The 27,092-nt window shown below is 44.5% G+C and overlaps 1 protein-coding gene across 4 annotated transcripts; it reads left to right on the plus strand.

The window, feature by feature from the left end:
• The first annotated feature begins 5,824 nt into the window (after positions 1–5,824).
• Positions 5,825–26,610, plus strand: igf2bp3 (insulin-like growth factor 2 mRNA binding protein 3). 4 transcript variants are annotated; one of them, XM_034600224.1, is made up of 16 exons: positions 5,825–7,691; positions 8,712–8,772; positions 14,152–14,200; positions 17,464–17,515; positions 17,761–17,824; positions 18,902–19,180; positions 19,306–19,440; positions 19,812–19,934; positions 20,106–20,241; positions 21,647–21,775; positions 21,938–22,006; positions 22,909–23,031; positions 23,179–23,253; positions 23,459–23,590; positions 23,787–23,900; positions 24,596–26,610. In XM_034600224.1, exons 1-16 carry the CDS (start codon positions 7,517–7,519, stop codon positions 24,695–24,697), a joined length of 1,818 nt encoding a protein of 605 aa, XP_034456115.1. In that variant the 5' UTR covers positions 5,825–7,516; the 3' UTR covers positions 24,698–26,610. The 4 variants fall into 4 exon arrangements, with proteins under 4 accessions (XP_034456115.1, XP_034456118.1, XP_034456117.1 ...); XM_034600225.1 differs by having other exon boundaries at positions 6,876–7,691; positions 22,912–23,031; XM_034600227.1 differs by lacking the exon at positions 21,938–22,006 and having other exon boundaries at positions 6,166–7,691; positions 22,912–23,031.
• The last annotated feature ends 482 nt before the right edge of the window (positions 26,611–27,092 follow it).

A 27,092-nucleotide genomic window follows, 5' to 3' on the forward strand; every position in this document is an offset into this window, starting at 1 on the left:
TCAATCAGGAGCCACTCTAAAAACCATCGCTTTCAGGCTACACGGATGGAAACATGTAAAGAAGGACTTCAGGCTTTTATTGCGCTGCTTCTATTGCGTAAGATACAAAGTTCACATGTAAGGAAAAAAAGGTTTTGAGTATTCTCTCACTTTAGGTTTACTTCTCTGTTTGCAAATACAGAAATGGCAGTAAGAGTTTTATTGTGCTCACATTTAGGATCGCGGTGCCTTCTAAAGACTGTAATGTGACTTTATCATTTAGTTCACCTCAACAAAGTCAATACAGGAAAATGTCCTTATTTAAAGTAACAAACGTGTGACTTACATTATTACAATGCAACAGAGTAAAGCCAGCTTTATTCTGCGTAGGACACTCGCCTGTCATTTAACGAAACCTTGCAGGGTCGCATCAACAGTGAGTCAAAGTCATTATCTCTCCCAAATATATAAGCTTTAGTTAAACATCTTGTGATCTTAAAACTGATTGGCTGATAAGTATATGTGGAGGGTTCTTTATCTATAGACCTTAACCCCAGTACTAAGGCACTCCATTCAAATGGGGTTAATAATCACTGCTGACATGTCGTGGGGCCCCTCAGAGTTATGCCTCCATTCACACTGACTCCAAGATAATTCCTGCGGTTCCAAGGTAGCCACTAGCTGGAAGGATAAAGGGGTCAAAGTATGAGGTCCTTTTCATTAAAGACGCTTAAAGCCACACTCGCATGTCTACAGTTTACCTTTCTGCTCCTTTTCACCTTTCGATTTTAACATTGAGTTAACTTCACTCGCTCATACACATTTTGCCTGTGTGGGTTTGTGCAATGAAATAAATAAACTCTTAATATTTAATTTATTGTCCCCTGATATGAAGTGTATTGCAGCTTCTTCTCAGCAGTTTCCACTGTAAAGAACAGGTGCACATGCCGAAGGAAATGCTGATTTATGGTTGGACGTGAGGTTGCGCCGTTAAACACGCAAATTATCTTTCTCTTTATTGAAATTGCACAATGACACGGGTGTCATGGCCGAGGCTATCCACCAGTAGGTTGACCAGTAGGGGACAGAAAGGGTATTCATACTGCTGAGATCCCCTGCAGTGATAACTCACCCGGGGAGCTTGGACTCAGATATTCAGAAAGACAGATACATGTACATTATTGTCCTCTTCAGAGAAAGGACAATATCAGGAACAGTGTCAACTAGTTGACTGGAGGAACCATGAAAAACGTCTAATCATTGTTACACTCTGGAAGCAAAACACATGCAGTGCGTCCTGACGTTAAAATATACCACCACCATCTTTTCTCATTTCTCCATTAAATGTATCATACGTTTCCCTGTAGAGGTCAAAGAGTTATAAAACTTTGTTGAGCGAACACACCCAAGGTCTGTGAAAGCTGCAGCTTTAACTCTGTGAGCAGAATAAAAGTGGGAGGGCGGGCGGCTAACGTACAGGACAAGGTCTGAAGGTTAACAGGAAACAGCATGTGCATGTATTCTATATGGTCTGAACACAGGATGACTGGGGGGGGAATAGAATTCCCCAACCTCTGCATTCTTCTCGTCTGAGCAATAAACATGTGGGTCCACTTGGAATAACCACCATTAACATCAGTTTGATATGTGACCAGCACATGCTGTTTATCTTATTTACCAGCCGCAGGTCTTTATGATGCATTTGTCTGAGAGAAATATCACCTGACCCTTTTTATCACTGTAATTTGGGTTCATCTACAGTTTTTGATATTACTGAACTGAATATGTTTTATGAAAATGTCATTTTCAGAGGTTAAATTCAAGTTGCTCTTTATTTCTGCCCAAATCAGAAAAAATAACACCTCATTACTGGGCCAGCAATGTGTGTTTATTACTTTTTAATTGTTGGCACATTTGTCCAAACATAATAAAATATTTTATGAGCAACTATGAAACAATTTGAAGCTTGTAATCAATGTTATTTTTATATGTACATCTCTTGAGTTTAATACAAGTGACAATCCACAGGCGGCAGAAAAGTTAGGTCCTCATGTCATAACAACTTTAAAAAGGTTGCTGGTTCAAACACCCTCTTCTTTCCACATTAAATCATTTGTATTTCTTTAATGAAATTGATAACTGTGAGCCTCAAGTTGACAAATAATTACCTCCAGCACTTTTCCTTCATGTCTGTATTAAATAAATAACAGCAACATTTTAACAAGGATATGCAAAAACCTTTTTTCCACTTGAATAAAGAAAAAAGCCACACGCTCCATTTGAGATTCAACAAATTGTGCACTTTATTTTCACAATAAACACAATCTAATGGCAAAATGTCAAGTGTGAAAACTTGCAAATCATGTTTCTCTCCACTCTTTTCTTTTTAAGGGGGCAGAAATGTTCCCAACACAAGTCACACAGTGAATCTAATCAATCAAGGTGCTGAGAGCAGTAAACAGCAGCAGCCAGAGGGGTTGTTGTCCCACAAGAGAGACAGGGCTCCATGCTAAAACATGGCCATGCAGATAGTACAGTGTGTGACAAGAGTCTGAAACAGACACTTCCGCGAGACTTAAACACTGCATGCACATGTGGCGTAGAAATAATTGATCAAGCTCCACGACAGTAAAAATGCACCCATCTCAAGATCACAAAAAATACAGAAATCCACACAAGATTATTGTAATAAACTACAATTAAGCTGAAATATTAAAAAATAAAACAAATGAGAATTCCGAGCTGTTCCCTGTGCACACCATGCAGCGTGTAAAATACAGACTGTGCAGAGTGGAATTAAATAAACCAAATATTTCATGAATAAATACAAGTAAACGTGGGAAACAAAGCAATATGATAGTTAAAATGTGACTAGCTGCTATAAATAGCACATTTTAAGAAAACAAGGGGCTAATTATTTCTTTTACGAAAATGTCTACCTTCAAATTTAAATAGTCATCTCTACTACAGCTGATTTAAATTGAATAAACGTGTTTATGGTCATTTCAAGGATTTAACTTTTTTAGTTTTGGGGGGGAAAAGGTTGTAAAGTGACGAGAAAACAAAAAAAAAGCAACATCTTCTTTACTGGTAATTCTCTCTTTAAAATACAACACACACAAACTGGAATACATTTGCCTTTTATCCATAAATATTTGCCTGAGAGCATTAACCCGTTTTTCTTTTTGTTGCAGTGATAGAAACCAAAAAGAAATGTTCCTTGTGTTTTGAGGGGGCACAAACCGCCATTTTCTAATGAGATGCTGGGTGTCATCCCACAGGAGAATGTGTGGAGAAGGGGGAAAAAAGAACAGATTTGGAGCTTGTGGTCAAGCAGTGGGCATGAAAAAGAAAAAGTGTGTCTGGACCCCTTTAAAAAAATAGATAAAGATAATTGCATTAAGCTCGTAACGGTTTGCAAGAGTTAATGCTGCAGTGGGAGCTCCAGCTTCTCCTCAACATGGCGCACAGCACAGTCCTCCCTGGCTGTGTCCGAGGCGGCCAGCCAGTGATGGTTACCACCACTCAAGTGGAAGGAAAACAAATGTTATGGGTTCCCAAAAAAATCACCTAAAGACACGATTTGAAAACAAAGGAATATAGAAGGAATCTCACCGCAGAACAGAATCCCTTGACTCAGTGGAGCCTACATGGTTTGTGATTAAAGGAAAAAGGAGCCTTGCGCATGGCGACGCAGACTAAGATCTTGGTCAAAGTTTTGGGCTATAAACTGCAGTTTTTTGGGGTTTTTTTTACTTAAACAATCTGCCTCGGCCCCTCTCCTCCCCCCTCCTTCCTCTTTAGAAATATCCTCTGGCTTTCACAAGATCGATTCTGTCGTTTCTGCACCGACATCAACCGCAGAAAATCTTCCCCCCACTACTACAACATTATAAGGATGCAGCCAGCTCTGAAACTTTAGGTCAGTTTGTCCCCCTATGGAATTTGTCCACGGCGAGGAGGGAGTCCTGCAAACTGGTGGGAGTGAGGGGGGGGTGGGGGAGGCGGGGAGACTTTCTGTACATTCCTCAGCGATACATTCACTTCTTCTCCTGCAGCCTCGCACACACACACACACACACACACACGCAGGCTGCAGCCATGCATCAGCTCATCTAAACCGACAGAGCCAGGCGAGCGTGCTCACATGACCGCTGTCTCTATACGTCCACGAGCACGCCATCTATCCCGCATGGCGCTGCGAGCTTCCCTGCGTGTGTGTGTGCGTGCGCGCCCCGCAGTGGAAATCGTTGAAGTCAAATAAACTGGGGTTGGAAAAAATTGTACGAGCCTAAATGCCCCATCAGGAAGCTGCGGTGCCTGATCCAGCTCCATACAGTGAGGAATCTATGGAGCTGGGCACTGGGGAAGAAGTTAAAGACACGTTTCAGGTGTTTAAACTTTAAACAAAACAAATAACAAGACGATTAAAAGTTACGATTAGTGAGCTCGAAGTGGGCGTTTAAATGTTTTTCTTTTTATTCCCTCTCCAGTGAGTTTATTTATAAGAGCCTCCCATGGATGTAAACACAGCCCCTGGAACTCCCTGAGAAGTTGAGCCTGGTTGTGAGAGCGGCGGCGGATCCGCCCGCAGGCTCGTGTTTCGTTAACATCTTTACGTCTCGTGACAAAGCCCCGCACAGGAAGCGTGGGGAGAAACAAACGCACGCTTGGCGCGCTGATTCATATAGAATAGAGGAGCCGCGGAGCCAATGAATGAGCGCGCTGAGGCCGAGACCAGCAGCGGTAGTACGGAGCGGGGCTGCGGGCCTGTGATTGGACGGCGAGCCCGACCAATGAGTGGGCTCGGTGTGTTTGTTCAGCAGTGGAGGAGCAAACCCCCACCCTCCCCACCCCCACACACACTCGGCTGGTCACTGGCTGAAGGTCCCATTGAACCAACACTGCCTTTGTAACCTGCTTTTTACACCAGCGTGCACATCTCGGGTCTGCAGAGCCTGCAGGGACACATCATGTCAGCTCCCTGTGCAGGTTACACCCACCTGAAGTCACTTTTACCACACAGTTCCTTATAAAACACACTTTAACTCACGTCTCTAAATGAGATTGCACATAGGCTTATACAGGTATAGGCTGCCGCCATAAAAAATATGCGTCTTCTCAAGGAAATAACCATTATTGCAATGTAACTGTCATCGTTTACATTGTCACGCCCCCTCTCTGCTCCTCATAACTCATTCAACAACTCGCATCTCATAATTATAGGAGTAGGCATTGTAGACAGTAAGTGATGATGTAAAGCAAATCATTTTACACATGTAACAGGTGGGATTTGTTTGACCAGATCGAAAGGGAAAACAATTTGAATACCACAAGGGAGTGTATTTCAATAATTATCTAACATACACAAAAATAAAACACGATAGGTTTGATCAGGCGAACAGAGATTGGCTAGAATGTTGCCAGTATCTGTGACATTAGCATTTAAACTGAGTTACACATATCATTAACTTTTATCTTGTTTCACATCTCAGGTTTTATTTGTCATGTGCAGCTTAACACAGGGTCAACGATGAAAAGGTGATGGACGAGAAGAACAGGTCAGCTCAGTGGTGCAATTAGCACAGCAGTTAAATCTAAATAAAGCAAAGTAAAAAATAGGTTAATATAAAAGAAAGTCAAATACAATTCTAAAAACTATGTATTTTCCAGTACGCTGTGTAACATGCAAGGATGTAGTGATAAGTGCAGGAATATAAGCAACTGCACATTTTCCAGAGGTGAGTGAGAAAAGAAAAGTACAAACACAGATCAGGGGCTTTAATGATATTACTGAATTTGAACTTATCTAAAGTAGGATTTTGTGTATTGATGAGCCTGTGTGTACATTAGCTTGTTGGGGTCCCTGCACATGAACAAGTTGTGCTCCCACAGCTTATTGACCTTTACTCCATCAACAGGTGAAGATTGAACCATGCAGCCACTGGGCTTCTCTGCACTGCACAGTGACCTGCGCCTGAACCACAGGCCTTTGACAATGGTTTACAAAACCTCTGATTTGCAGTTGTGTAATATTTCTCCATTGCACACGTGATACCACTGGGGCTGTCCCCCTTTTTTTTTCCTTTTTTTTTTTTTAAACATGGGACAGACACGGTGGGCCACTTTCGGCTTGGGAGACCCCTCCCATGTCTGGTAAATGCAAATCCATACCAGCGGTGTAGCAGTGCAGGCTTCGCCATGTGCGCAGGGCCCACATGGCCGCTGCTTCCTGCGTCCTGAAAGTTGGGACAGAACTAAAGTGGCGAGGCGGCTCCAATCTCGACACCCACCCCCACCTCAACCCTTAGCTGTGTTCCGTGCGATAATGGGCAAGTCGGGCCTGCTCGTGGACTTTGAGTCGTGGATCGGGGAAGGGCATGGCTCCACTCTAGTTGGAGAAGATGGACGCCGTCATGTGGACAGCGGTGTACGTGTCAGTCCCGGATTGAGCAAGGGGCCAACCAGCACAGCACGGCACGGCACTGGGCCCTCTCTATCATCAACACAGGCCAAATTAAAATGTGTCCTCCGTGCAATTTAACAACATAGCGCAACATCATTTATGAATGGCCCCACCCCCTCCCTTTTTTTCCTCCTACAGCGCACTTTACGCAGCCGTGCGCACAAACCCCCGCAATATCAGCGTCTCCCCCTTGCTGTGGGCGTGCGCGCACTCACTACCATTTTTTTTTTTAGCAATTCCTCAACCGACCAATGAGAGTGGAGGGTCTTGCAGAGAAAGGCACACGAATGTGATTCTAGTAAAGATACACTGGGTTCTCACGGAATCCCTTTACGCACAGAGCTCGCCAGGATTTTTCCCAACGCCAATCCACTCTTCCCCTCCTTTCTTTTTTTGCTCTCTCTCCACTCCCCTCCTGTGCTGTCCCCACCCCAGATTCCCGTGCAATTTTCCCCAATCCCAAACACTTAATTGAGCAATTGGGATTCCTCACGTGTGGGCTGATTTGTAGTTTGAACACGTGGCTCATTCAAAAAAGCCGGAATAGCAGCGGATTTTTTTCTCGCTCTCTCTCTCTCTCTCTCCCTCCCTCTCTCTCTCTCTCTCTCTCCCCCCTTCTCCTGCTGCTTCTTCTTCTTCTTCTTATTCCAGGCTCTGGACTCAGAGGCGGGCACCAGCCTTACCGTGTGTGTGACATTCTCTGTCTCTTTGCCAAAAAAAAAAGAAAGAAGGGGTTTTGGAGGAAGACGCGCAAAGTAGTTTCCCCTCCTTTATTTTTCCCTACCCAGCCCGCCGCCGTTTGGAGATTAATAATTGAGCGTTTTATTTATTTGCGCGATAGATAGCGGACGAGAGGGGCGAAGGGAGCGCACCACGCACTGTGTGAGGCTGCCAGTTTAAATCTATCTGTGGCTTGAACGGACCGGGAAGCACGCCACGGCCACTCCGTAGTAGTAAAGGCGATTTAAGGGCTACTCCAAAACAGTGCACGTCCGCGAGCGACGAGCGAACAACTACTATCTCTCCCTCGGCGTAAAAAAGGAAAAAAGACTGCCCTCCCCGACGCAGAACATGAATAAGCTATACATTGGCAACGTGAGCGCAGAAGCGACCGAGGAGGACTTGGAAAGTATCTTCGAGCAGTGGAAGATTCCGCACAGTGGTCCGTTTCTTGTCAAAACTGGCTATGCGTTTGTGGATTGCCCGGACGAGAAGGCTGCAATGAAGGCCATCGATGTTCTTTCAGGTGAGGAGAATTTTATTTTCGGGTTCCAAAAATGTTTTTAAAAGTACTATTTGGTAAGACGCACGGTGCGGTGCAATTTGTGTGAATATGGCCATTTAGTTAAGGGCCCTTGTGAGAAACGCATGCAGGGTTGGGGGGGTGGGGTGTGGGGGGGAGTGTATCCAAGCGTCTCTTTTCTCTCACACAACCTTTACTTGGCCTTTTGACACCGCGCTCAGAAGGAGCTCGAGTGAATAACTCACCCCATCGTTCATTTTTTTCACACGAGGGAAAATGGTGGAGTAAACACACAAAGCAGGCGTGAGGATGAGAGTAGCAGGGCTTTCCTGGTGCATGTTGTGTGTGTGTGTGTGTGTGTGGTGTGTGTGTGTGTATAGGACAGTGGGGCGCACAGGCGGTCTGTGGACGCTGTGGACTGAGCCTCGTAGTGGGGCTCTAGCACACATAAGTCCACTTTGGCACGGATATAGAAGCACGGGCTCTCTGCCCCCTTTTTTACCCGTTTCAAATTGAACTCGCACTCTTGTGAAAGTAGCCCACAAGGCCTGCTCCAGTGGCCACAGCGAGACGCTACATTGTGGAGCCATTTCGCCCATGCTGACACACCAGGTGGTTTAATTGTGTTGATCAAATGTAGGCCAACTAAACTGGGCCCCACGACTATTTGTTTTTTCCCCCCCTATTTTCTTCTCTTTCTCCCCAAAGTTTATTGTGTCCACACACGACGCGTACAATTGCACAGAAACTCGCAAGTTTTTTTTTTTAAGGATTTGAGCTCCTGCTTGGCTCATTTGCGTCCTCGTGGGAAAATGCAACTCAATATCGTATTGTGCGTAAAATACCCAACACCCTGCATGAGCCCCTGCCAGAATTTTAACCCAACACTTGGTAAAAACAAGTAGTAAACTCAATAAGCTCTGATACATTTACACGAGCACAGAGTGGAGGCCTGTTTGGGGCTGAGGTCAATAAGGGATTCGTGAATATTTTTTTAAAAATGGCTGCTTTTTGATTTTCTAGGTAAAGTTGAACTTCATGGGAAACTTCTGGAAGTTGAACACTCGGTCCCTAAACGTCAAAGGTAGGTTGATTTATAAATAATATTTTAAAAGAGCTCGGTTCAACTCGTGGGAGCTCCAGATTTTTTTCTTTTCTTCCTCTCCTCTCTCTCTCTCCCTCGCTCTCTCTCTCCCTGTATGTTTGCCATCTTCTGTTTCTGTTTGTTCTAGATGTGTTGCTGTAAATGCGAACGTAAGTTAATAATTCAGCGGTTTGAGTATTTTCATTTATGGTTAAACGAGGGTGTCTTCTTCTCCTTGTCTTTTTTAACCTCCCCCCTCCCTGAATGCTGTGGGGGTCAAATGAAAGGGGCGTATGGTGCTGTACTCCTCCTCTCGCCATGACTTGTGGGGCTGCTCTTAAAAAAACCCGTCGTGCTATCTGGAGGCCTGTTATTTAGTCGCCCGGCCATCACAGTGCAATTTTTTATTATTACCATACGAACATTTACGTGTTATTTAACCTCTGGGTGATTCGAAGGAAAGCCGGGTGTGCAGGCTGAGAAGTGCAGGCTGTGTTTGAGGCGTGCATGGTGGAGTCGTCCATTTGAGAAGCCCGTCATTCTCCCCCATGCCTGCCCGGCGCTTCCGCCCTCCTCTGCACATTGTGCTGCTGTTGCACGAGATGGACTCTCAAACGCGCCTGGAATGGGAGGTTTGGGGCCCAAGTCACGGGGGGAAAAAACACGATAATAAAAATAATTATTTAGTTGTCAGAATGTGATCCCCCTGTAGCCAAACGCACTCAAAGTGAATGGATCCCTGAAGGTGCTCTGTCGATATATATATTTTTACGCAATATGCGAGGGCGTAAAATCCAGGAGCACTAGTGTGCGTGTTTTTCTGGATGTGGCGCATTTTGGTGGTGGTTAATCCGGTTATTTGAATTAAAAGAAAATGGCTGCTGCGTTCTAATTGGTGGATGGGCGTCTAAGTGGTACGTAAAGTCCGTTGTTCGGTTCCTGTGAACTTTAATTTAATAATTGCTGCCACGTCTGGAATCACGGTACAAGTCCAGGTATCACACGTGGCTAAAAATATTTTTTAAGGGGCTGGGATGTGAAAACGGGATTTTTATGGCACATTTACGTGATTTGTTTTTTTAAAATTATTATTTTAACCTGATTGCCAGTGAAGACCCACTATTGGTGTAGTTTCCTGGGCAAAATGGCGGCTTGTGTAAATAAACCAGGTGAGGTTACTTGGGAATCGTTCGTCAAAATGTCTTCCTCCAAATTGACTCCTATTCACGCAGGGCTGATGACGTTGCTGTGTTCTATACACTGCAGTGTGTTGGACATGGCAGCAACAGAGTCGAGTTTCAGCCTCACTTTATAAAAAAAAAAAGTGCCCTCCCTTTACTACATGGCAATAGTCAATGGGAACAGTATTTGGAGTATAGGCTACACACACACACACACACACACACACACACACACACACACACACTGGGGCCCCTCTTTTTGCATTCCAGCCTGCAAAGATCAGCTGGGGGCTCGGCCAGTCACCATGGCTTAACCTTTGAACCCCCCAGGAAGGGGAAGTGCTGCAGCAGACCGGGCCCAAGGTGGGGCAGCTGCAGTTTCGCTTGCTGGACAGCGTAGGGTGACGTGTCGGTGGAGCGATGACAAAAATGTCTACATTCAATTATAATATTTTTCAGTACGCCCCCCTGAATGTGATGCTGTGGTTTAAAAAGTCCACTGAAATTATCTCTGCTGCATTAGCTGAACGTCTGCTGCATCCAGCGGCCATTCCTCTAAATTTACTGTACGTCTCAACAACTTAAGGCAAAGTTCATGTAATTGAAAACATCTCGTCCATAGATGTATTGTATTTTTTTTTAACCTTACAGTTAATTTATGTAATTATCTATAAAAGATGATATTTTAATATATTGTTTGCAAATATTTAAATCTGGATTTTAAACATTTTAACATCCCCGTGTTCTTGACAATGTCCTGAGCTTTTATTTATTTTATATTGTGAAAACATGTAAATTGTGCAGATATGTGAATGTGAATCCTACATTTGTGTCTACGTTTAGGTTATCTAGCATTTTCTACAATTGACAGTGTTTACAATGGAATTTAAATTTTCAACCTAGCCTTTAACAAAATCATGTTGGATTGTTGGTACAACTGAGGCACAAAATGGAATGTATATTAATTTAGCTTTATTTTTTTATTCTACTCAATAATTAAATCCTCATAAATCCAACTGATGCAGCAATGTCATTATTTTAGACATTCTAGGGCCATATTCTCCTTTTATTGTTGGATAAATTAAACAAAATAAAAATCACCACCATCCACACATGCGCATACCTGTTGGTCGAGTGCACAGTATGAAAGAAAATGGCATATAGCGATAGAAGGGGTGGCCTCAAGTGTTTGTGTGGTTTTTACATATTTTTTACCAATCACAAAAAAGCATCTAAATTGAGACAATGGTTTAGATGGAATGAGTGTTTTGCAAAAAAAATGGCTCCTGACTCCTATTGCAACAATTGTGGGTCAAGGGTTCACTGTGGGGCCCCAGCTGCAAAACTGGGGATTTGGATGGAGACTTAAGGAGCCAGAGAATTATGAATGTGGCCCCTTGTTTAACTCAGACTGCAGGCGAAGGCTCCGTAACTCTCCCCACCCCCCACCCCCCCACCCCCCCTGCAAGGCTCAAATCAGAATGACTTTGTACTTTTTCTGCTTTTTTCTTTACAATGTATGTAAAAAAAAAAAAAGATTTGTCTTTGGTGGAATTCTCTGGGGAAATTCGAAACCAGTTAATCCAAACCTAAGTGTAGCCTATTGGGTGCATATATACAGCCTGTGAGGAGGGGGGCAGCGGAAACCAGTTTGGAGTTCAGTCATTCAGAACCTCTGCATGCTTAATAGTCAAAGGCTGTGGATGGGCACTGAGCACAGATCACGTGTGTAACAGGCCGTCCATGGTGCTGTGGCTGTAGAGCCTTTCACTGTGGAACGATTGAAGAAATGATGAATATGAATGCAGGTGTGGTGCAGTGACAGGGGGGCTTGACTTTTCGTATGGATGTCCACGCTTGCTTACGTGTCTACACACCCACTTGTGTGCACAGCGTCCATGGTGCAGGCCCATAGGTCTCAGCTGGGCGGCGAGGGAAGGGCGTGCACGTACCGAGTGTTGGTCCATTTTTAAAAGTAAATAAGGAGCCTCCTCTTGGCCATCACATGATGAGCCAACCCAAGTCACTCCTCGCTCCCCCTCCCACTTTTTAACCCCACACTACCATGTTCCTGTCAGTCCGTGGCCATGGCAACAGGGCCCCACCCCCCATGGGCCAGAGAGGGCCCTTGTTACCCTTGCCTGAAATGGGGCTAGTCCCCCCCCACCACACCAGCACTACACCCCTCTCACACATACTCCCCCCACCATGAATTCAAAGGCTGGGACCAGGGAATGTATACCTCCCCAACCCCCACCCCACATCCTGGTTGACTTCTTCTGTGTGCTGCACAGACCTATAGGTTAATCCGACTGGAAGTGCTCGGGCACATTTGCACATTCACATTTCGCATTGGTGTTCCCACCGCAATGCAGAGCACACGGAATGTGCGGGGTAGAAGGGGCCGGATCAGCCGGCAACGGCACACTGGGCCCGGAAAAGGGCTGGAATTCCTCCTGGAACTTATTTGGGAATTTTCTTAACAATTTAGAATTAACTACTTTCCTAATGTCTCCAAGTAAATATGTTGACCTGCTGTTGGCTAGATCAGGGTCGTAGTGGCTAAGCTGAGGAATTTACACTACTGCGGCCCTTGTTGCACATGTGTTTTACTGCCTTGACAATGTTGTGTGTACGCCTTCTCTTCTTGAATTAGAGTTCCTGGTGGTAAAGACTGAGTCTAAATGCTGCATGTTGTAAAGTGCTATCTACCACACAGCAGATTACAGAACGGCCATTAGAAGTGGAGCAGTTGGTTCAAGTCGATGAGCTGCATTTGTAAACGTCATTTAACAGCTCAGTGAAGCTTGAGGAAAAGGAACAAGAGATGTGTGTGTGTGTGTGTGTAACGTAATTCTCAAAGTTTTTACACACATGCTGGAAAACGGTGTCCAGAAGATCTAACTTGGATTGGCTGCACATGCTGCATATGTATCACGTATGTGCAAAACCAGCAGAAGGCTGGGTTGGAAATGGGCGTTGTGATTCCACATGGTGTGTGTGTGTGTGTGTGTGTGTGTGTGTGTGTGTGTGTGTGTGTGTGTGTGTGTGTGTGTGTGTGTGTGTGAGGCCTCAGCTCCCAGCCATGTGTATGTTTTGGTCTTTTAGGTTTCTGTGTGTGTTCTCCACTTAAATTTTTTTTTATCTCTGGTTTTTCAACAACATCCTTTTGCTGACCGACACTTGTGAAACTCTGACTCGGTGATCCACAAGTTCAAACGTCTGCGTGACCTCCACACACGGCCATTACACTCGTGCTGCTGCGTGAAATTAAAGAAAATTCTGAATCTTCAACGTCAAAGGATGTATTTCTGTCCTGGTTGTTTCTTGTGACTGAGAACACAGCAGCACCATTGTAGCTCCATTTCCTTTATTGTATAAACATGCACATTTTAAAATCTTTTTTACGAAAGTGTGATGTAACTGGTGATAGAGATTCCCTTTGCTCTCTGTTTGGCACCAGCACCACCCAAAACCATCGACCCCTCTCTCTCCTCGTTTTGATAACAGCTGGATGCTCCTGGATAAGTGTCTATTTTGGTTGAAAAGAGTGGACTCGAGCCTCGCAGTGGCTCAAACCTCATGATGCAATGCTACGGGGCACATGCTTGACTCGGAAGTGTGTAGACAAGATATTTGGATGGCGTATCTTTGCCTCTTTTTTTTTGTTTTTTTTCGCCTTCCTTTTTGCTCCCTTCCTGACGCCTCTTCTCCCGCTTCACCGCCCTGCCTCTCCTTGCCATCTCGCTCTTCGCACTCTGTGTGACACAATTGGGAATTGGGGCAAAGGGCGTGGTATGGTTTCTGGTTAATAATTTTAATTTTGATCACCCTCAACTCAATTTTGGCCCTCCCAGGGCTGATTCTACATCGCCCCTCTCCCCACTTCTCCTACCTCACTTCCTCCATTTTTTTTTTTACCCAGGTTGCCTCAGTGCACCTGCAGCTTGCTGGGTTGGGAATGGGATTCAAGCAGAAGCCATATCTGCAGCTTCTTAACCCTACTGTCTCTTTACATCGTCATGGGGAATGAGGACCTGCCGTTTTGTCAAGTGCATCATTGTACCCTGTGTTTTCTGCTGCTAACTGTCTCTCTCCTTCTCTCCCACCTCTGTTTGCATCTCCCTTCATCAATTTCTTCTCTCTTCCTCCTCCTTCATCCATCCCCCACCCTCTTCCTCCCTTATTCTCTCTCCAGGAGCTGTAAACTGCAGATCAGGAACATCCCGCCTCACATGCAGTGGGAGGTGAGTGCTAACAGGCTGCTAACTGCTTCCAGGGCGGGGCACCGTGGGGCAACTGGGCTCATTTAGTGGCTTCATGGAGTCACCTTGCCTCCCTTTGGAGTTTCTGTCGAACATTGGCTTGGTGATCTGTTGCAAGAAGGTAGCAGCGCAGACCAGAGGGTAGAAATACAGTAGTTACAAATGATTGTTGGGAATTGACACTGGGAATTAACAATTGCAAGGTTGAGTTTTATAGTTAATTTACACAGTTGCATGAGATAGACAGGAGAGACGGCGAGGTTTTACTGAATAAAGATGCTGGAAAAATGATGAAGGGACCTTGTCTTGATGCTATAGCCTACTTGCAAGTGAAGACACTAGGCAAATCTCCTGATGTTTGTAGGCTTAGTCCTACGTGTGATGGTTACGTGCCTTCAAGCACTTTGGTGATTTGATCCTTTTGGATCTTCTGACTGAAATGTCTTGGTTTTTTTTTATGGCGTATTTGAGTTTGACAGTATTGTCGCACTAGAAATAGATCTTGTGGAAATGAAGGTTATAAAAAAACAGGGGTTGTGAAACATCCATGTGAGAAATGGTTTGACCTGGCGTGTGCAAGTCTGCAAGTCCTTTGTATGGTTTATGGAAGACATTTATTTTGGGCAAGAAAATAAATAATTTAGAACTTTACCCGTTATATTTTTCTTCTTTCTTATGCAGACAGTAAGTCCTGAAATAAAATGATTTAACTGTATTTAAGATGCACATTAAACTGTTTCCTTGACAAAATCATCACAGTTTAACACCATTACATTGCTCCTGCAACTAATGCTACACTTTTAAAACCTATATCTGGGTTTTGAGACAATTGTTGATTCAATTGTAATAAATGTTAAGGAAATAGCAGGAAGAATGAATGAAGACATTTCTGCCATTTAATTTGTAATTAAATGGCCATTGATGTCACCACAAATTCCCCATTAAGTTGCCATAGTTATATTAATTCTCCTAACACTATAACTGTTTTGTCCAAAATTAAACTTCTACACACATCTGTTCCAAAAATGCAAAACATTTAAATCCCAAGAATTATTTGACTTGATCTTGGATTAACCGTGGGACAGTATATTAGACTAAAAGATTCGTCTGCAATTTTTTTTTCTCTGATTAGGAAAAGAAAAAGAAAAAAAAAATCTCCAGAAAATGATGTTTGATTTGATTATGTAAAACTTTCCTCAGTTGCACAAGCAGCAGTTTCACTGGACGTTCTCATAGCAGGTCTCTGCTGTGGCCATAAACAGAAAATTGCCGCTGAAGGTTGGTGTGAAATCTCAAACGCAGTCCTCGTGCTTTTGTATTCCTTAAAGGGTTAATGGGCAAAAAGCATGTCATGTTAAAATGAATAATATCAAGAGGAACATGTGCTGTGACATGGTCAGATTTCAAGGCCACCGGCTGATTAGTGAAAAATGAATGAGTGTTGAGCAACAGTTGTGTGTGTGTGTGTGTCTCTGCTTCTGATAAGCGTTAAAATTAATACTCCTGGGTCTTCACAATATTGTGCTCGGGATATGTATGTTTATCTGGATTGACATTTTTGGGACAACTTAAAGGTTAAAATTATAGTGTTTTAAAAATATATATATATATATACATGTTGGACTTGAGATCCTTGCATGACCTGCATGTGGAATCTCATATCAGTAATATATTTACATGATTTTTTTTTTTTCCCTTCCTCCGTCTGCAGAGGGTTAGTAGTGATGGCGTGTGCTCGTAGTGTTCACTTCAATTTTCTGGCTCATAAAGACAATGGAAGCTGTAATGAGGATTTTCTTGGTGAACTGCACTGTTGAGTATTTCTAAATTGTGAGTTTAACACATGGCTTTAGAACTCAGGCTAATTCCCTCCCTGTGATCAAATGGCCACAGAAAGGCTCAGTGTTTTGTAATGGTGGGCTCGCTTTGCCTACGCATGTCCCTCAACTGCAGCTCCAGATCCACCCATGTTCCTCGTATGTGGCGAGGGAGCCGCTCGCTTTCTCAAAAGGTGACATGGAGGTTTCTCCCCCTCAGAAGGGGGGAGGGTTAGAAGAATGGTGGAGAAGAACAGAGGGATCTTTTGATGCAAAGGCCTTGTATGTATCTTATCAGGTAGATAAGACAATGGGTCGTGTTGTGTGTGTGTGTGTGTGTGTGTGTGTGTGTGTGTGTGTGTGTGTGTCGCCTCAGAGGGAGAGAATAGTGGCGAGTGTAGTGGCGTGTTCACGAGCTGTAGTGGGTGGGTGGGCCAGAGTTGATTCCCCTTCCCCTCCATGTGCGCCGATTCACAGAATGTGTAGCATGAACTCCTACCCCTCCCCCAGTCACTGCTTCCTGCTGGAATGTACCCCACCCTTTCCTGAATGGCCTGGATTCCCATTGGTCAGGCCCAGCAGATGGACGGGCGGCGCAGCCAGCAAACACTTGGCTTCAGGGAACTCGTACTGGTGCAGAAGCAGCCAATGATGGGGAGCGGCGATGGCAGGGAGGCGGGAGGCTGCTTGGTTGGTGGATTGGTGGAGTGGGGGGGCAGGGACGCAGTCTTGTTGGCTAGAAAGTGGGGTTGAGCTCCTGGGGGTGTGGCCTTGGGTTTTGACTGAGCATGGTCAGAGGTTTTAGCTTAGAACCCCCCACCCCCCTCCACCCACAGTTGATCACATCTATGAATTTAAATCCTTTGGGCTCCAGATTTGGGCTGGTGGCCAGCTCAGCGGGCCTTTTATTCTGGATGCATATAATATTTTTTATCATTTCCCTTTTACAAGTAGGATTTCAACATGCATTGATTTTTTTTTTTCATTTTTGGCAATGTTCAAAAAAATAAATAGTCAAACTAGCAAAGGCAACATGGCTTTATGTGACTTTCCTTTTTGAAATGTAAGCACGTGTATTGTGAGATGCATTCGACTGCTTGTAAGCCCAACAATTAAAATGCAGGCGCTTGCTTCCATCTTTTCTAAAATAGACATTTTAAAGTGTTATAAAACTCACGCAGCACCTGGAGCTCCATGAAAGTGCCCTGAGGAGTTGAGTCATAATTTGAGGGAGACGGGCTTTTTATAAGAAGGCATCAAATTTATCCATGTAACTCCACATTGAACTCCGGGGTTCAGAATTAATGGAGTGTGTCCTGGCAGGGAGCTGGGCTGGTTCCCACAGATGAGCGTCTGCTCACTAACAGGCTCCGGTCAAAGCTTTCAAAGTCTCGGAGTAATCATGGCTTCTCTTCCTCTTCCCCTCAGGTTTTGGATGGTATGCTTGCTCAGTATGGTGCAGTCGACAGCTGTGAACAAGGTAAATACTGTCTTTTGTTAAAGGCTGCTCATAATGTATTTTCACAGCCTCACCCTAAAACACACTGGTTTCAAATTGTGTTTTATCCCAACTGTACCATCTGGTTATAATTGATTTTATTTAAAAAATGTAATTTCCTGAGTACATTTGTTTTATATGCAAAAGAAACCCACGCTGGTGAATTAAATCATGTCGTCGTTATGGAGTGTATTTGTGAACTGACTCTGCTGTGTGCGCTCCAACAGTCAACACTGACACAGAGACGGCAGTCGTCAATGTTCGATACGCAGCCAAGGACCAGGCCAGGCTGTGAGTACACACACACACACACACACACACACACACACACACACACACACACACACACACACGAGCATGCATGCAGCGTATTCACATCATTGACCTCCATCTCATCCGGCATGACGTCTTCGGCATGGATCTGCCCAAGTTTTTCTTTCTGCCCATCACTCTCTATTGGAAACTCCATCAGCTCCCCTAGTCTAGCGTTCCCATCATGCACTTGATTTCCTCCTTCCTAAAACCAGTCTAATTTAATTTGACATGCAATGACGATGGGGAGGCTGGAGAGTGTGTATGTTGGAGAGGGAGGGGGTTAAATTAGCCATCTGGTGCCCCCTGGTGTACATGAATCGTACTACACCGTTTCTCTCCGCATGAGTGGTTGAAGAAGGCTCCAGTCATACTCGGTTGATTTCACGACAAATCATAATCCCAGAGGCCAGTAAGGCCGGCATGTGGGGTGTGCCAGTGTCCTGAGGCTGGGGGGGGAAGGTGTCTTTTCGTCATTGTGCCGATCACCTGTGAAACCTGGGAACCTGAGCTTCGGTTTTAATGTCACCATTCCATGGAGTCCAACATTGACGTGGTGACTTAAAACCAGCTTTGTTTATAGAGTGAACAGAAAGTTTTAAGCCAAGTTAACTTGTAGCTTTTTACTTCGTGGGTAGCAGTCTTAAAGTTGTCCTGTGTGAAATTGTACCCACTCAGACATGAACTCCAGAAAATATCTGGCCGTTTTCCAGATTTGTCATTCACATTAAGGATGCAGCAGGAGATTGTCCTGTTCACAACAGGAAAAGGTCCTGAACATTCAGTTTAGGGGGGGGGGTGTCCAGGTAGAGTATGCAGGAGCCAGGACATCATGTATAAATTCCACTGTGGAAATCGCCTGTGTTGGCTTTGGCCCTTATCACCGACAGTTCTCGGTTCTCATTGTCTTACTAAATCAACATTTACGTCAATGCGTGTATGTCACACCTTTTTCATCCTGAGATATTTTTTTTGCACCCGGGGCGTTAGAAATCTTCTGGACATTTGAAAAGCCGCTTATAGGTTTTTTTTCTGACATCCCTTTCTGCACCACAGGGCGATGGAGAAGCTGAATGGCTCTATGATGGAGAACTATGCCTTGAAAGTGTCCTATATCCCAGATGAGACGGCGGCACAGGAGGGTCCTTCACCGGGGGGCAGGAGAGGCTTTAACTCACGGGGACCCCCTCGCTCGGGCTCTCCAGGTCTGGGCGCGCGGCCCAAAGTGCAGTCAGACATCCCACTGCGCATGCTGGTTCCAACGCAGTTTGTAGGCGCGATCATCGGCAAGGAGGGTGCCACTATTCGCAACATCACCAAACAGACCCACTCAAAGTACGTACACGGAGGTCAGGAATTATACGGAGCGTTGCAAGTGAGCTATGTTTAGCCACTTCCTCTGAGTGGACCAGTCATCTGCTGCATTATATAAATTCTAAATGATCTTCCCTTTGTTCCAGGATTGACATCCACAGGAAAGAGAATGCAGGCGCGGCAGAGAAGCCCATCACGATCCACTCCACCCCTGAGGGATGTTCGAACGCCTGCAGAACCATCATGGAAATCATGCAGAAGGAAGCCATCGACACAAAATTGTAAGTTTTTGTAGAAACGACATCAGAGCCTTAGCTTAACTTGGTTCTTACAATTTTTATCAGCTTTTTAAACTTATCAAATACCACTGCTGCAGAACATAATCAGATTTACAGCAATGTAATGGTTTCCCTTGTGATTGTTAAGCTCTTTCTGAAAATACCCTGTAATTATATCTCTTGCAATCCAGTCAAATTAGGGTAATGTATGTAATATCATGCACATGATTTAAAAATGTACTTTACTCACCAAGAAACTTTACTTTGACTGCTTGTACATTGAATATGAAAGAACTTTAATCTACAGTGCTGGTTTGCTGGTTTAAGCTGGATGTTTAGTTTCGGTTGCTTGACATTCTCTCTGCCCTGTGCAGCACTGAGGAGATTCCATTGAAGATCCTTGCACACAACAACTTTGTAGGAAGACTAATCGGGAAGGAAGGACGCAACTTGAAAAAAATCGAGCAGGACACAGAGACCAAGATCACAATCTCACCGTAAGACTGCATGGCCGATGTCTCTTTCCAGGAATTCTATTTGTAGTCCTTGCCATTCATAAAACTGCCACATGCATTTTTAATGTTGAAATATTTTCCTGCGGTTTGACAATTTATACTCTGGACACAGTTGCTCTCATGCCCCCTCACTCCTTGCATTTCTTTGTCCAGTCTCCAGGACCTGACCCTGTACAACCCAGAGCGGACCATCACAGTCAAGGGCACCATAGAAGCATGTTCAAGAGCTGAAGAGGAGGTGATGAAGAAGGTCGGGGAATCCTACGACAGCGACATGGCTGCTATGAACGTAAGACTTTTAGCACATAACAATGACATGGACAAATGCTTTAAATGGGAAGTGTGAATTAATCTTCAAATTCTAATGGTCTATTCCAGTGGAATGTTTCATTCATTGTTTCAAAAGTAATATCAGTGACAGGTTTTTCATAAATTCATGAAACTAGATGGGCAAAAAACGATTTTAGGAAAGAAATCTGATTACAGCGTCTCCATATCCAGTGGTGATCTGAAAATATTGCTGCCAGCAGCACTTTCATATCTTGAATAGCCGTCAAAAAAACACACACAATATACAAAAATGACCCTTTTTTTTTATTGGATATTGGTGATTTAAAATGGGGCAATGATTACTTGACACTCAATGTCAGTGAGTAGACTTAATCTCAGCCTTGGACATTGAGGCTGCAGTGGCTGCTTTGAATTCTGGGAATGGGAAAACTGTTCCTAGAAAATTAAGTGGGCAGTGTGCATTTTGTTTTTATTAGGGGGACATGATAAATGTTTACACTTAATGGTTTACACAAAATGTACAAGAACAAAAAGCATCGCTAAGCTTTACATTTAGTTTGCACGTCTGGGGCTTCAACTTAAGCCATTGTAAATTTGCAGTGACCAGTGCAGTGCCAGTTCTAAACCTGCCTGTTTGGAATGGTCTGTTTTCTTGGTCTGTGGCGATGCTGGTTGCAGCTTTTCTTTCTGAAACTGTAAATGTGACCGGCTGCTGGACTCAACTGGAGAAACGGTTTCGTCATTTCCGTTGTCGTGAACGTGCTGTTGGGATTGACGTCTCTTTCCTTGACGAGTCCGGTTTATTAATATTCAACGTATCGCGATTGCCAGAAAATACCATATTCGACACTGCACTTCCTTGGTTCCTTAACAATATACATGACAAGTGTGAAGCTGATAAAACAAACTCAAGATATGCAAGTCTCAGAGAGAGAATTCTCGAAGTGGTAGATTATAATAAGTTTTGTCCAGAGTTGCCACTTGGGTCAAACTTGTGTTTCATATCAATCTTCTGAGCAGTGTTCTCCCCCTCACTGTTTAAATGCCCACTATGTGAATAGGTTTGGTCTCTAGAGATGATCTCAGTATGTGTAATAAGCCAGATCCTTCTTTGCAGTATTTGACCCCTCTCCTAACCACCAACATTAGTTGGTGTTACATGCTGTTCCTTTCTGATAAGATGGGAGTACGGAGTTTTTGTAGTTTAAGGCAAATTTGCGTGACGTCTCTTCAAGCTCCTACAGACTATATATTCAGAAGTTAAAAAATGAGCAACACTATTGATTTGACTTTGAAATTGGACATGTCCCTCTATTTCTCATGAGGTTGAAATGCCATTTTGTAAATATGATGGATCACTGGTGTGTATTGTGTTTGATGAAAATGTTCTCCTTTCCCTCCAGCTCCAGTCCAACCTGATTCCAGGCTTGAATCTGAATGCTTTGGGTCTGTTCCCCAGCGGAGCACCAGGCATGGGTTCCAACATGACCAGTGTCCCACCCCCTGGAGCCCACGGTGGATCATCATTTGGAGTAAGTGACCGTCTGGCCTCGCACACTAGCAGTACAATCCCAGCACTGGCTGTGTTTAATCGTGAACCTCGCTGTGTTTCAACTCTTGTTTCAGGATGGTGTAACTAAAGCCAACAATAAGTCTTTAGCAACTCAGTTCCATGTTTCTTTTGATTCTTTTAGTGCAGTCCTTATGGTGGCGAGGGGCCGTTTTGGGCTTCTATGCCGCCGGCGAGCAGCCAGCCCCTTGCTGTAAGTCACCCGTCCAAAAGTGCTTTGCACGGCTTGTGGCTGCTCGCTGCGGGATCAGGGGTCTCCTCCAGCCGCCCGTTGACCTTCGATATTTGTCGGCAGACCTCCAGTCTTTCGTGCAGTTAACCTGAGAGATGGGGAGACACAATCCCCAGAGGGCAACAGTAGCTTGGCAAACGCGCGGCTTGTTTGACAAAGTGCATGTTTTTCAAACGGCGAGTGAGTAAAACATCCTTGGCACCGAGAGCCCTTCTCCAGAGTTTGGAAGCAGCCAACACAAGTTGTTGGCGTGCCCGAGGCTGACACATTGACTGGAATATTGGCCCACGTCCAAAATCAATTGCACGCCCTGCTAACACAAGTGATTCGCTGTAGCAGCTTGCAACAAGGCATTTGAAAATAATCATCAGTATTAGGACATTTTCTCATTGAGTGGCGAGAGCACAAGATTCATATCGAGATGCCAATGTCGACCAGATGAATTTACTAAATGGATGCATGTGGCAAACTCAAGATTGTGGCTTTTGTATGGAGTGGAATGGAAGTGGGCCGAGGCTAAATATTGTAAATTTATTATCTAACACTGTTTGATGTGCGCGCTTGAAAACAAACTGCTCAGTTTTTGAAACATGCAGTGTGATACATTTTTTATAGTATTTTTCTTTTTTTTTGTATCAGAAATGAGTAAGAGTAAAATGGTCTTAACAAATCCCATTGTTCCTGAACGCAACCTCTACACGCTGCAGGACAGATGTGCCGGTGCTGATGAGCTGTAATTTTTAAGTGGAGGGCATGAGCTTCGGTGCGTGTGTGTGTGGCTGGAGTTGAGCAAGCATTCTGCAGCATTTTTGTGTGTGTGAGATCCTTTCCTGGTCCCGGAGTACTTAAGTGTTTCTCCCCAGCAGGGACACCCAGAGTCTGAGACGGTTCACCTGTTCATCCCTGCGCTTGCAGTGGGAGCCATCATCGGAAAACAGGGCCAACACATCAAACAGCTGTCACACTTTGCCGGGGCCTCAATTAAGGTTAGTGACGGACGGGCCGGTGACGTCGTGAATCTTAATGGTAACGTGCGGATGGCGGCCGTCCTCCCTGTTGTCACTTGACTGATAGGAATTGGAAACTTAAGTGAAGGTTTCTGTTTTTAACGCTGGCTGTCTGCCCTGGTGCAGATTGCCCCTGCCGAAGGAATGGATGCCAAACTGAGGATGGTAATCATCATCGGACCGCCAGAGGCTCAGTTTAAGGTGCCGTATCTTCACAGCTCTATCACACATAAAATACTATTGCTAGAAATAAAAGGACGCAGCCACATTGAATTTGATGCGAGCAGCTGTTGGATAAGCAGCTTTTTCAGGCTGCACAGAAACCGTTTTGTTCTAAGGCATATTCTCCTGGAAAATTCCTAAATGCAGCACGAGTAATCTCTACTCTGACCTTTTCCTTCTGCAGGCTCAGTGTCGCATCTTTGGCAAACTGAAGGAAGAGAATTTCTTTGGACCTAAGGAGGAGGTGAAGCTGGAGGCTCACATCAAGGTTCCCTCCTTTGCTGCTGGACGAGTCATCGGGAAAGGCGGAAAAACTGTAAGCGCTCGTTCCAATTCAACAATCGCTGCAATAGCTAAACAAACCTCTATCCTGCTTTAGTTTTTCTAAAGCTAATGTAGCACAGATGGGAAGCTTGTTGCAGCAAATACAAAAATTAAGCTCTGGTAGTGGCAGCGTTCTGTAAATCCTCGCTCCTAAGCTGGTTATTTCTGACTCTCTGTTGTGGCTGCAGGTGAATGACCTGCAGAACCTGACGTGTGCAGAGGTGGTGGTGCCCAGGGACCAGGCGCCTGACGAGAACGACCAGGTCATAGTGAAGATTAGCGGACACTTCTTTGCCTGCCAGGTGAGTGTTAATAGATAAAACCTACATGTGTCTCAAAAGGCCTTGAATCTGATTTTGCCAGTGCCATGTGATGAGGAAACTTTTTCATTGAATAAAGGTCTTTCCAGAAATGCATTGGAACTAAAAAAAAATATAAAATTTTATGAAAATTGAGCAGGTTTTTTTTATTTCATTATTTTAACTCAAGGTCAGAAGTTGTGAACTAGAGCATCTGAGCCCATCAGGGCCAAGACTGAGTCTTCTGTTCGCCGTACATTGTTTACAGTCCGACTAGTTTCTTTTGTCACACGAGTCAACAAACTGCGATACTTCTGTGTTTTAGGTCCAGATTACTTTTAGGCTAATCCCTATCAACAGCTTTCTGCATGTGAATGCCTATAAATTTAGAAGCCGATAACCGATGCATTTCTGAAAATGTCTTCCACCTATTTTGCTCTCCACGTAGTCTGTTAATCTGTGTGCAACCAAAACCAAATGTGATTAGTCAAACTAGAGACAGAAACCAGAAGACTTCCAGTCACAAAATCTTGTTCCTTGCTGAGACAAGTTCTTATGCACGTGCAGAAACTGTTAATAGAAATTAACTGGACCATTGACTAACCTTAAGGCATCACGTTAGGATGTCATGGGATCCTCAACAGACCCCTAATTCCATTATGTTGTCATGTGAACATTTTTCTCTCCATGTCGTCCAGCTGGCCCAGAGGAAGATTCAGGAGATTCTCACCCAGGTGAGGAGGCAGCAGCAGCCCAAGCCCGCGCCCGGAGCCCAGCCTCCACCGTCCCGCAGGAAGTGAAGGTCCAGCGGAGCTGGAGGAATGGTGACTGAATCTGCCAGAAGACTCGACAGATGGACAGATGCAGCAGAGTCCAGGAGGAGAAGACAAGGGGTCGTCTTTGCTCATCTCAGGGGTTCGAAGGTTATCACCAACTGAAACATCCACCCCTACTTGTCTTTTGCTTGACGTACTTTCGAGTGTGGCTCATAAAGAGACTGTGCGCCTCTTTGCCTCCACCCCACCTCGGCTCTCTGCATCTCTGTGAGAATGTACTTCTGAGGGCTCCCAACGTCGTCACCTGCCCTCACGTGTACGCACCCCTGACCGCTCTCCTCCTCCCCCCACGGGTGTTTAAAAACAAAAAGAAAAAACAAACAAAAAAATTATCTTTTTTTTAAATTTTACACTAGAAACACAAAGATGAAATAAGGATCCCCCTCCTATCACCTCCTTGGTGTGGTACTTCAAACCTGACAAGATGTTTTGGTTGACTTCAGATTTAGTTGACACTTTTTTTTTGATAGCGTTTAATTGGTTGATGAAGCTTTCTCATGAGTTTTCTGTGGAAAGGAAAAGGCATTGCTATCAAGGTCCCGGTCGGACCAACAGAGAGGTTTATTTGGGGGGAGGGTTGGCTCAGATGGGGTGGGCCATGTTTAGGGGAAAGATTCTTGTTTCAGGACAGGACCCCTGAAAGGGTGGATTATATTGGGGCGTCCTGCCCTTGTAATGATAGTGGCATTTTATAAATTCGGATGCATTTTATAGATAGACCTATATACATAGATGAATATATATTTAGAGGTGAGGGCAGCACCACGACTGACACTTAGGGAAACGGTGCCGAACTGCTGCTGCCCAGGAAAACCAATTTAATATGCATTTTACTTAACTACCTCAGGATCTAGTACCTCAGAAGAGAAAAAATGATTATATATATATGAAAAATGTTCCTTTCTTTTTTTTATTTTGCTTTTGTGGTATTTTGTATACTTTATAAAGCTGATAGTCTTTGAACATTTTTATTTTTTTAAGAAAATTTAAAATTTGGTCAGCTGCCAACTGACCTTGCTTTCAACTCTGGTGCTTTAGGTGGCATTGTACATGTGTATGTGTGACTTAAGATGACCCTGTACATAAAGTCTATTTGTACATAGCAGCGCTGGAGCAAGAGTTGGCGCCCCCTCAGCTGGCGGCTGACAGGAGTATCGAGAGAAAATCGCCTCAGTTTTTCCCCTGAGGGTCCACCATCTTCTGAAGAAACTACAAAACAACTGATACGTGCAAATGAATGCCAACCGTAAATAATCGCAGCAATGCCATTTAGTTTTTTGGGATTGTCTTTGTTATTGGTAACGGTACTTTAATTTGTCAAAGAATTTCCTTTTCGCCTTCCTGCGAGGGCTGTGCACTCGACAGGGTCGGACTGCCATGGTCCACTCTGTAGCGGCCCCAGAATCAGCCGAGTGTCTCCGTCATCTGTTCCGTTCAGGCCGACCGCCGCCTTCTCGACAGTAACGTCTTAAAGCAAAGTCCAAGCCCGACTAGGTTTATTTTCATAGAGCAAGCTTTGTCAGTTCGGAGTGGCCCTTGTAGCCAGGCCATCGAGTCAATGTTAACGTCGTTCACTGCATGGTGAGGGTAGGGGGAGTCACACTGATAGACGCAATCTTTTTTTTTTTTTTTTTTTTCGTTTTTGCGCTTTAGGAAAATAAATGATTTAAAACTGACATTTCTCTGTAACCCACAAATGTAACGTGATGTTTTCGGTTTGTTGTTCACGCAGGGAGAAAGAAGCCGCAAAGGGCACACAACTGAAAAAATACTGAGTGAACCCTGACCAGGGGTAAGAATAGAGGAAAGGAATCCAAAACGATTTATTTCATTTGTCTCTTCATGCCGAATGTAAATATATTGATTGTGGTTTAAAACAGAAAAAAAAAGAAAAAAAAAAAAAAAAAAAAAAAAAGTGCTTGAGTGTATCCATGCTTCCACAGTAGAACGCCGTCTACCTCAGCTGAGGGGGTGGGGGGGTTTGTTGTGGCACTAGGCGCCCCACCCTGCCCCCACTGAGCGCCAGCGCGCACTGATACCTCAGTCCTCTCCCACCCCCCCCCCTCCCGAACACTTCCTTTTGACATGGGCGCGCCATCCTAACACCGCGCTTTAACTGAGGGGCACAAGTGATACTTAAATAATCCCCTGATCACCTCCCGACTCCCCGCCTCCTTCCTGCCAAACCCCCCCCCCCTTCCTCCTCCTCTGCAGTTTGTTTTTGATCTACCTCTTTAGACACATATTTGAAGTAGAGGCATTCTTCTATTTGTTAGGATTTAGCGCCCACTCCTCTTTTACGCCTCCCCATGCTTCCCCAGATATGAACTAAAACTTATACTGAAATCATGTACTCCCT

Source organism: Hippoglossus hippoglossus, chromosome 11 (assembly GCF_009819705.1).
Source record: "Hippoglossus hippoglossus isolate fHipHip1 chromosome 11, fHipHip1.pri, whole genome shotgun sequence".
NCBI classification, from domain to species: domain Eukaryota; kingdom Metazoa; phylum Chordata; class Actinopteri; order Pleuronectiformes; family Pleuronectidae; genus Hippoglossus; species Hippoglossus hippoglossus.

Coding starts and splice junctions, on each gene's coding strand:
- igf2bp3 (XM_034600224.1), top strand. CDS start 7,517: ATGAATAAGCTATACATTGGCAACGTGAGCGCAGAAGCGACCGAGGAG. Junction 23,254..23,458: donor CGCCAGAGGCTCAGTTTAAG/GTGCCGTATCTT, acceptor TTCCTTCTGCAG/GCTCAGTGTCGCATCTTTGG. Junction 23,901..24,595: donor GACACTTCTTTGCCTGCCAG/GTGAGTGTTAAT, acceptor CATGTCGTCCAG/CTGGCCCAGAGGAAGATTCA.